This window comes from Lampris incognitus, chromosome 9 (genome assembly GCF_029633865.1).
Source record: "Lampris incognitus isolate fLamInc1 chromosome 9, fLamInc1.hap2, whole genome shotgun sequence".
NCBI lineage: Eukaryota > Metazoa > Chordata > Actinopteri > Lampriformes > Lampridae > Lampris > Lampris incognitus.
Genome location: NC_079219.1, coordinates 7,997,386 through 8,008,284, shown reverse-complemented (window position 1 = coordinate 8,008,284; position 10,899 = coordinate 7,997,386). Strand labels below are relative to the sequence as shown.

Sequence of the window (10,899 nt, the reverse complement as noted above, 5' to 3'; positions counted from 1 at the left end):
AAGCGGGGGAAATCAGACATCTCGTGTGTGAAATCAGACGTCCGGTCGACACAAGCCGGCCCCGCTTCGATTACATAACACATTCAGACAATTGAACTTTTTTCTTTCTTTTTTTTTGGGGGGGTAACACCATGTGAGCAGATTTTAATGACGTTAATTCAAGACATTTTCACCTTTTAGCCTCCGCTAGTAGCGGTCCGTAGAAATAACCATTAAACGGCGAGCGACTCGAGGATTTTTGGGTCCTTTCCGACGTGTCCCTGGCCCGTTGTGCTCGGTGCTGGGCGCTCTATCCGACTCTAATTCCATTATGCGGGTCTTCATGAGATTGATGAGGTGACGGAGAGGAGGTGGAGTGAAGGTGCATGTGTGTGTGTGTGTCTGGGGGTGGGGGTGGGGTGGGGTTAGTGGTGGAGACGACGGGGTATGAGAGGACGGCGAGCGCCGTGGTTCTGGAGAGGCGCTGAGCCCCGGGAAGCAGGAGGGAGCGACAATTGTAACGGAGATGGATAAGGAGGGAGGGAGGAAACTGGAGCACAGAGGTAAGACGAGATAGATAGAGAGCTTAGTGTATGTGGGGAGAGAACACGAGCTGCTGTGTGTGAGTGTGAGCGAGAGAGAGAGAGAGAGAGAGAACGGGTGACAGGAAGAGCGAGACAGAGAGGCATGGGGGAGTGAGGAAGCTGTAAAGTACATTGATTTTTCCTCCCCCCCCTCCTTTCTCAAACTAATTAAAGTTTTGGCCTGGTTCAGTGATTACCCCACTGCTTACAGAGCTTTTCTCCCGCTGAAGGGCCCCATGTGCTACCTCTCCTCCTCCTATCCTCCCTCTCCTTCCCCTCATCCCCAGATGCCTGCCCCTCCACTTATTTACATAGCTAGGGGTGTTTTACTATAGAATTATAATTAGGGAGTAGTGGCGCAGGCTTTCTAGCAAAGGCTCATCCCACGCCTCGTACCCAGGAATGCTCGACTGTCGCCGCTTCTGCTCAGTTTTGAGGGAAATTGGGTTGAAGTGGATTTATTTCTACATTCTAGTTTTCTTTTTTTTTTTTGTTGCCTTCTTACCCTGGCGTGCTGCTCCTCGTTTTATTCTTAAAGAAAAAAAAAAAATCGGGGCGTCTGGGTGGCGTGGCGCGGCGGTCTATTTCGTTGCCTACCACCACGGGGCTCGCCGGTTCGAATCCCCGTGTTTCCTGCGGCTTGGTCGGGCGTCCCTACAGGCACGATTGGCCGTGTTTGCGGGTGGGAAGCCGGATGTGGGTATGTGTCCTGGTCGCCTCCTCTGGTTGGTTGCGGGAGGGGGGCGCCTGTTCAGGGGGGAGGGGGAACCTCCCACGCGCTACGTCCCCCCTGGTGAAACTCCTCACTGTCAGGTGAAAAGAAGCGGCTGGCGACTCCACATGTATGGGAGGAGGCACGTGGTGGTCTGCAGCCCTCCCCGGATCGGCAGAGGAGGCGGAGCAGCGACCGGGATGGCTCCGAAGAGTGGGGTAATTGGCCGGGTACAATTGGGGAGAAAAAGGGGGGGGGGGAAATCCCCAAAAAAGAAGAAAATAAAACACAATTTCCACATCATCTTGTTCTGCATGTACATGTTGTGGGGGTGCCAACCCACTGGCAGCCGTGACGCTGAGCCGTCTCCTGTGTGTTTACCGAAATGCCACCGAAATGATGTCCGCAGCTGACATCACTGGTGGACGGTCTGTGAATTTTAAAACGTACTTCCTGGTTTGCTGATAGGGTCTCGCACGAACATCGTGTCCCCCCATTTTGCCATTTTGCTTCGATATTTCTTCGCTTTGAACGAATATTTCACGTCCCCGAGACAAACCGTGGATAATGCACTGCAAAATGCCATGAATACATCGCTGTCCTCGGATTAATCAACAGCATTCCCCCCCCCCCCCCCCCCCACCCCCCCCGTCTCTGAGTAGTTGACATTTTGGAGATTAAAAGGTTTATGTACTCATATTGACACCAAGCTGCAACTGAGCTGGACTGTTGTCTCCCCCCCCCCCCCCCCCCCCCCCACAGGCCTGCTGCGACTGGAGGAGCTGGTGCGCCGCTTCCTCATCTCCCGGGAGACGCTGTCCATCAGGATGCTGGATGACAACCTGGACCCCACCCCGCTGCTGAAGGAGATCCGTGACGACAAAGTGGCCACCATCATCATCGACGCCAACGCCTCTGTCTCCTACCTCATCCTCAAGAAGGTCAGGGGGTCATCCATTATTCACTGCCGGGGCGGGGTCTGGACCCCCTTAAAGAATATGAGCCTCGCTCTTCATGGGAGCGAGCCGCCGGCTCATGCCCAGTCATCCTCCGTGTATCCCGCGCTGTCGATAAATTCGGGTTAAGGTTGTCAAGGACACACCGAGCTCGCCGTAGGTGAAACTGAAACATTAAACCGAGCTCCGTTTCTGTGAACATTCTGGAGGCTACCGAGTCGTGATCGTCTTACATAAAGACAACGTCTAGTCATGAGTTCTGGAGTTACAGGAAGCCTGGTTGTCAGTGCAAGTCTGCACCGGACAGGGACTATCACTCTTTTTTTAAATCTCTTTTTTTATTGTTTTGTGTGATCAAGAGACAACAAACAAATTCACGATGGTTGGCAGATACGAAAAGGACATAGCAAATATTCTGACACATCCTCATCATCATCAGGGCGAGTGTCCTCAGATGAATTTCATCTTTCGACGGCTTGTTTAGTAAGACGGGTCTTATAAAACACGTCCGTGCTTCGCTACAACTATGCACGTGAGCGGTATCAGATTCGACTGAGTTGGCGACCCTGACCGTTGACCACAAAACGGTTCTCCCGCTCAGCATCATGTGGGTTTCACCGCTGGTCACTGATTGGCTCTTCCGCTGAGCTATCGCATCCACTAAGCTGCATCCCCGTAGCGTTGTTATTTAACCCATAAGTGGAGTAACCTTGACTCATTATCAGGGCGTGTCCACATGTCACCGGGCCATGATAATGAGTCTACAGGGGGGGGGTTACTCCTCCGGGGGTTTCTGTTCGGGGTTGCCCCACCCTTAGCCTTTGGCTAACAAGCCTTATCCCGCAAGGTAGCGGTGTACAGGTTACTTTATAGGGCGCCGGTGACTCGCCCATAGTCAGAGCCCTGTTAGTGAGAACAGTCTGGACCTGGAGACGGTGGGGTTGACTTGTGTGGGAGACGCGTTATATCGCACCAGGCGGCTTGTGTGTTTGAGACACACACCACACCAGACCACACTAGACCAATTTATTCCGACACAAAGTGTCTTGATGCATGTTCAATAATCCAGGTAAGAAAATCAAAGAAGGTTGGAATCAGTTCACCAGGACGCAACATTGTATCCAGATGAACCGATTCACCTTCTTTGATCCGGACACAAAGTATTATTAATCAAAGTTTTCTGAATAAGTCACCTTCAGAGCAGTAAGTGGACAGCGGCCCAGTGACAGTTAACACAAAATTAACTTAAGGTTAAAGCTGATATCCATGACTCCCCCCCCCCCCCCTTAATGAATCATTATTTTATCCATCTGGATCATTTAGTCAGGTTACATAAAGCTCACTGGCATGTTTACTACGGTCGGAGACATTAGTGACATTTTTTTGACCAGGTTGGCTGAATGAATTTTTCATTTTTTTTCAATTTTGATTTTGAGATACTTTATTGATCCCCGTAGGGAAATTAGGCTCTGCATTTTACCCATCCTAGCTGTGTAGCTAGGAGCAGTGGGCAGCCGCCGTGCAGCGCCCGGGGACCAACTCCAGTTGGTCTTGCCATCCCTCGGTCAGGGGCACGGGCAGGAGTATTAACCCTAACATGCATGTCTTATTTTATATATATATATAAACATATTTTATTGGCATTTTAGGAAAACAAACATTTTAGGAAAACATCAAACCAATGCATCAACATAAATTGTTCCATTATTGAACCCGTCCAACCCCCCTTCCTCTAGCCCCCCCCCCCACTTAGTCCTATGAGCTCCTTATCTTAGGTCGAGGAAATGTGACAATAATAAATCAAATCAAATCAATTTTATTTGTATAGCCCAATATCACAGATTACAAATTGTCCTCAGGGGTCTTAACAGCAACACAACATCCTGTCCTTAGACCCTCTCTTCGGATAAGGAACAACTCCCTAAAAAAAAAAAACCTTTAACGGGGCGAGAAAATAGGAAGAAACCTCAGGGAGAGCAACAGAGGAGGGGTCTCTCTCCCAAGACGGACAACGTGCAATAGGTGTTGTGTTTATGCGATTTACACAATACAACATTGAAAGAGGACAACAGAATTATAATGGACTTATAAAACGTATGAAGAATATGATGCAGAGGATGCCAATGTAATAACAACAATACATTACTGCTAAGAGTCATAACAATAATAATAAATGAGGTACATTAGTCTATAGCAAGGAGAACAAGAAACAAATATATACATACATAAACATACACACACATACAAATATATATATATATATGTGTGTGTTTGTGTGTGTATATATGTATATATATATATATATATATATATATACACACACACACACACACACACACACACATACTAATAAATGAGAGCAAAGTGTACTGTGTATATGTATGGGCCATTACAGTGCATAACAAGTTGTTGGGCCATTTGAAGAGTTTCAGTGTGCTACCAAACTGTAGGATTCAGCTGTTCGGTTGTGTTAATTGTCTCATCTGGGTGGTCATTCTGGGGGAAGGGCGGTCAGACTCTGAACATAAGAGACCAGGGGCTGCCAGTGACTGTAAAATGTGTCTGCTGACCCTCATATGGAGAATTCGACCCTTTCCAACTCCAAAACAGAGACGGTATCACGCAGCCAAGAAGTAGGAGATGGGGGTAACGGTTTCCTCTGTAATAACCCTCCATAGACGGGTTATGACAGAGGTGGGTGAGATTATATATTGGCTATAGTAGTCAGTGGGGATGGTCCTACCGCTTGTTCTGATGTTACAGAAATGACTCGGAAGTAAGATTTCCAGTGCTCCCCCAGTCTCGGACGTGACGTGCGTGTCTTTTTTCGATGGCGGGGGGGAAACCGGAGCACCCGGAGAAAACCCACTGTGGACGCGCCGTGAGTCCGAGCAGGACGGCACCTGGGAGGCTTTCACCGGGTCCATCGGAGCGGCTGTCCGCCCTCGGCACAATGTCCTGGTGTTGGACCGATGATATACAGCTGTGATTAGCGTGTGCTCTCCATCTTCTCCCCGTCCCCGCCAAATGTCTCCTCCTTTTTCACCCCTTGCTTTCCCCGTCCTCCGCTCTGTCGTTCTCCCTGGCTTATCTTTCACCTGTTCTCACTCAGTCTTGACTCTCTCGCTCTCTCTCTCTCTCTCTCGGTCCCTCCCTCTTTCGCTCTCTCTCTCTCTCTCTCGTTATTTCATTCATCCTTCATTTCGCTCTATTTGTAATCTCCCTCTGTCTCACCCTTCTTGTGTCCCTTCCTTTGCTCTTTCTCCCTAATGTTCTCTCTCTTCTCTCTCTCTCTAATCCTACAGGCATCGGAGCTGGGGATGACATCAGCATTTTACAAGTACATCCTCACCACCATGGTAAGAGTATAGCGACTCCATCCTGTCTCTCCTTTGCTTTGCTTTCCTACATTTTTTTTCGGAATTTCCCCCCTTTTTCTGCCCAGTTGTACCCGGCCAATTACCCCACTTTTCCGAGCCTTCCCGGTCGCTGCCCCACCCCCCTCTGCCTATCCGGGGAGGGCTGCAGACTACCACATGCCTCCTCCGATATATGTGGAGTCGCCGGCCGCTTCTTTTCACCTGACAGTGTGGAGTTTCACCAGGGGGACGTAGCACGTGGGAGGATCACGTTATTCCCCCTGGTTGCCCCTCCCCCACTGGTCAGGTGCCCCGACCGACCAGAGGAGGCGCTAGTGCAGCGACCAGGACACCCGCAGACCCGGCCAATTGTGTCTGTAGGGACGCCCGACCAAGCCGGAGGTAACACAGGGATTCGAACCGGCGATCCTCGTGTTGGTAGGCAACGGAATAGACCGCCACGCTACCCGGATGCCCTCTTTCCTCCATTTTATTTTATTTTTCCTGATAGCCCAATCTCTCTCTCTCTCTCTCTCTCTCTCTCTTTCTCTCTCTCTCTCTCTCTCTCTCTCTCTCTCTCTCTCTCTCTCTCTCTCTCTCTCTCTCTCTCTCTCTCTCTCTCTCTCTCTCTCTCCCTCCCTCTCTCTCTCTCCCTGTCTCCCTCTCTCTCTCTCTCTCTCTCTCTCTCTCTCTCTCTCTCTCTCTCTCTCTCTCTCTCTCTCCCTGTCTCCCCCCCTCTCTCCCTGTCTTTCCCTATGGGTGCTAAGATATTGAGGCAACTTAAATATTCAACAGAAGTGAAAGAGAGAGCGAGAAAGGGGGCAGCAGTAGGAGATCAGGGACAGTAGGTGGAAGAATTAGAGCAAATATAATGGCGAGATTTGTGAAAAGGTGGTACAAGGCTACGGAAAGCACACAAAGAGATAGGAAAAAACAAAACAAAACCAAAAGAACAAGCCAAGTGAGGGAAATAAGGTTGCAGGTGAAGGCGAAAAAAGCCATGACTCGCGCCGCTTTCTCTCTCTCCCGCTTTCAAGTGTCCTGTCCGTTTTTCATCCGCCTCTGTGTTATGCTTCCTCCCTCCGCCCGCCCGCCCCCCTCCACCCACCCCCCCTCCTCCACTCCGTTCCTCCTCACATCATTTAAATTAATGTGTCACCTTATGCCGTGTGTCTGGGTTTTTCCCCCCTTTCTCCACCCTTTGTATTCGCCGTGGGCCGCCGCTTTAGATGCCATGTCGTCAATCTGCCTTTGTGAACACCGAACGAAGTAATTTCCATCTGTCTCTCTCTTTCTCCCTCTCTCCGAGATTAGATGTTGTCACCCTCATGCCCTCCCTCTTGCTTTATCAGACTTGATTTTGCACAGTAATTTCTCTTCTCTTTTCAGATTTGATACACGTGTTGTCACTCTCTCTTGCTCTCCCCCCCCCTCCCTCTCCCCCTCTCCAGGACTTCCCCTTACTAAGACTGGATGACATAGTGGACGAGCAGTCCAACATTGTGGGTTTCTCGATGTTCAATACCACCCATCCCTTCTACCTGGAGTTCATCAGGAGCCTCAACCTGTCCTGGAGGGAGGGCTGTGACCTTACCTACCCTGGTCCTGCAGTCAGTGACACACACACACACACACACACACACACACACACACACATTCACACTATATACTCATGCATATGCACACATACGAGTGGCGCAGTGGTTAGCACAGTCGCCTCACAGCAAGAAGGTCCTGGGTTCGAGCCCCGGGGTAGTCCAACCTTGGGGGTCATCCCGGGTCGTCCTCTGTGTGGAGTTTGCATGTTCTTCCCGTGTCCGCGTGGGTTTCCTCCGGGGGCTCCGGTTTCCTCCCACAGTCCAAAGACATGCAGGTCAGGTGAATCGGCCGTACTAAATTGCCCCCAGGTGTGAATGTGTGTGTGTGGGTGGGGGGGGGGGCTGTGTGATGGCCTGGCGGCCTGTCCAGTTTTTCACCCCGCCTGTCACCCAATGACTGCTGGGATAGGATCCAGCATCCCCGCGACCCTGAGAGCAGGATAAACGGTTCGGATAATGGATGGATGGACGGACGGATACACACATACATTCAGACACGTTCAGATACACACACACACGCACCCGTGCAGACATGCATATACATCCACACACACACACACACAAAAACACGTGCACATACACACACAGCCACCCGTATACACACACCCACCACACTCACTCACTCACTCACTCACTCACTCACTCACTCACTCACTCACTCACTCACTCACTCACTCACACTGCTGACACACACACACACACACAGAGGTAAAAGCTTTGTTTGTGCACTAAACAGCATTTAGCATAGACTGCTGCTTTACTTTGTAGCTGTGGAGGTCCAACCGGCGTCTGTTGTGTGTTTAATGTTTATCGACGTATCCCTCCGTATTTCTTCTGCGCTGTTATATTCAACCCTCGTTTCTCTTCTCCCCCCTCTCTCCACCTATTCTCTCCTCCCTCCACCTATTCTCTCCTCCCTCCCCCTCCCTTCTCTCTCTATGTGCACAATGCTCGCTCTTACACCACCATCTCTCTCTCTCTCTCTCTCTCTCTCTCTCTCTTAACACACCTTCTTCTCCCTCGACTCCGTTTCTTCCTTTCTACCGCCACCTATCACCTCTTTGCCACCCCCCCCCCCACCTCCCCCCTCATTTCCCCCCCTTGTTCTCTCACTCTGCAGCTCTCGTCCGCGCTGATGTTTGATGCGGTGCATGTGGTGGTGGGGGCAGTGAGGGAGTTGAACCGCAGTCAGGAAATCGGCGTGAAGCCGCTCAGCTGCACCTCGCCCCAGATCTGGCAGCACGGGACCAGCCTCATGAACTACCTGCGCATGGTTAGCGACATGCAAGCACCGCCTCATATGCAGATGTTCAAACATGCAATACACACACACACACATGCACATATAAAAAGCCTGTGTGTCAGGCGTCTGGGTAGCGTGGCGGTCTATTCCGTTGCCTACCAACACGGGGATCGCTGGTTTGAATCCCCGTGTTACCTCCGGCTTGGTCGGCCGTCCCTACAGACACCATTGGCCGTGTCTGCAGGAGGGAAGCTGGATGTGCGTATGTGTCCCGGTCACTGCACTAGCGCCTCCTCTGGTCGGTCGGGGCGCCTATTCAGGGGGGAGGGGGAACTGGGGGGGGGGGGGAATAGCGTGATCCTCCCACGTGCTATGCCCCCCCTGGCGAAACTCCTCACTGTCAGGGGAAAAGAAGCGGCAGGCGACTCCACATGTATGGGAGGAGGCATGTGGTAGTCTGCAGCCCTCCCCGGACCGGCAGAGGGGTGGAGCAGTGACCGGGACGGCTCGGAAGAGTGGGGTGATCGGCCGGATACAATTGGGAGAAAAAGGGGGGGGGGGGGTCCACAAACCAAAAACCAGTGTGTCTGCATCCATGGGTATTGGGTGGAGTTTCTAGAGCATTCTCATTTTGACCATTTTGAGGACCGACTTCACTTTTAGTAGCATTGGCAGCGCAAAGCGGGCATCTATGCGCTGTGCTGTTGGCTGCACTAGTGACAGAGGATAAGTCGGGTCTAACTTTCTACAACATCCCTAAAGACCCACATCATCATAATAGGCACTCCCACAGACAACTTTCAACTGTGTAGTTAAAATTTCATCGGGGTGTGAGAGGCTGGCTGGCTACTTACATTAGTTTGATATTACCGGCTGATGAGCAGCTGCTACGTTAGCCGAACAGCAGCCCGAGAAATAGCAGATTTTGATTTACACGAGTGGCAGTTTTTCCGTTTTTTTTGTTTGAATACACGGGACGAAAACATTTGCGAGGTTGGATAACCAGTTGTGGTCTCGCTGCTACATCTTTAATTGCCCTCCTTGGCCTCTTCAGCTCCCGAGTCACTTCACATTTCTTCAGTACATTGATTTTTTTCTGACGCTGTTCAGCAGGATGGGGGCAAACGGAGCAGGCACCAAACCAGGATGAAGTGGATTCTCTCTTTTATTTCCTTTTCACATGAGAGAGAGGCTGAGGACATGACAAATACCAAACGCCACTACAGTTCTTTCACTGTAAAATAAACTGACCTAATGACTGGCTGTCCAACCTCGCAAATGATATCACATAATGTAATCGAACATGAAAAGTTAAAATTGAACCCAAAAAAATCATTCTGTGTGTTACTTAAAATCTGTCGCAACTCGGCTAACTTGCCAGCTAATCGTCAGCTGATATCGACAACAAACCGTCGTAAGTAGTGCCAATAATGCTGATTTAGGTCCTCAAGTTGGCACCGTGAATGCCGTTGTTCTTCGGCCCTAAAACCCGTGGGTATGAAAGTCTCGCCTTCATATGGCACATGGCAACATGGTGTCATCGTGTCCTTGGGTTTCATGTTGATATACATCTGTCACACCTGCTGCCAGCCATGTACGTGTGGCGTCCCCTCGCCCTACGGTACCGTGCATCCTCATTATAGCTGAGCTGTGTACTTCTTAGTGGCGACAGTACAGCAGCCAGCACAGCCACAAAATACTGGCCTGTCCTCCTCACAAGCGCATCCGTAACCTCTTGTCTCTTGTTATGCCTTTGCTATCTCCCGTCTCTGGCAGTCTGTCTGTTTCTCCCATCGATGAGCTGTCGTCATGGCAGCCTGCGTTCCATCTCTCATTGTCTGCTCCCCACGGGCCTGACATCTGTCTTTTTTAGTCAACCTCATGGCGTGTTCCATCTTCAGCGTGGCGCCATTCATCTTAGCTCCTGTTAACTCTGCCAAGCACCTGATCTCCGCGAAGTTGGCACCCCGTGTGATCAGAACATGAATAAAAATATTATCATTCATTTGTGCAGTGTCTGTGCTACAAAAAACTTTGTCTGTGCAGTAATGTTGTTTGAGATAATTATATTTTAAAACGTTATATTTTTATAGACTGTGTCACTCTGCGCCCCATTATTGTCCAAATTGTCCCAAACTAGTCTCGTTTGTATGTGCTCGATTTGTGCCCATTTCTTCTTCTTCTTTCGGCTTGTTCCCTGTTTCTCAGGGGTCGCCACAGCAGATTTTATAGTTTCCATCAGTACCCTGTGAGATCACAGCACCAATGGCGGTCGTTGTCAACCCAGGCCTCGACCGATCCGGTATGGAACCTTGACCATATGATCTTGTCAGTCCGCATAATGATTTGGCAAAGTTTTATGTCAGATGCCCTACCTGACACAACCACTAACCCTATGGGGGGGGGGGGCACAGGTAAAGAGCTGGATGCCATCCCAGTATTCATGGACTTGCGCCCACAAAGCCTAT

The 10,899-nt window shown here is 50.3% G+C and overlaps 1 protein-coding gene across 1 annotated transcript in view; it reads left to right on the top strand.

Moving 5' to 3' along the window:
- Positions 1-505: 505 nt before the first annotated feature.
- Positions 506-10,899, top strand: part of grik5 (glutamate receptor, ionotropic, kainate 5) — a 62,535-nt gene continuing 52,141 nt past the window's right edge. The window contains exons 1-5 of the mRNA XM_056286119.1: positions 506-542; positions 2,038-2,216; positions 5,537-5,590; positions 7,042-7,200; positions 8,309-8,461. Of these exons, the coding sequence (XP_056142094.1) occupies positions 506-542; positions 2,038-2,216; positions 5,537-5,590; positions 7,042-7,200; positions 8,309-8,461 (582 nt within the window). The remainder of the gene's footprint in view (positions 543-2,037; positions 2,217-5,536; positions 5,591-7,041; positions 7,201-8,308; positions 8,462-10,899) is intronic.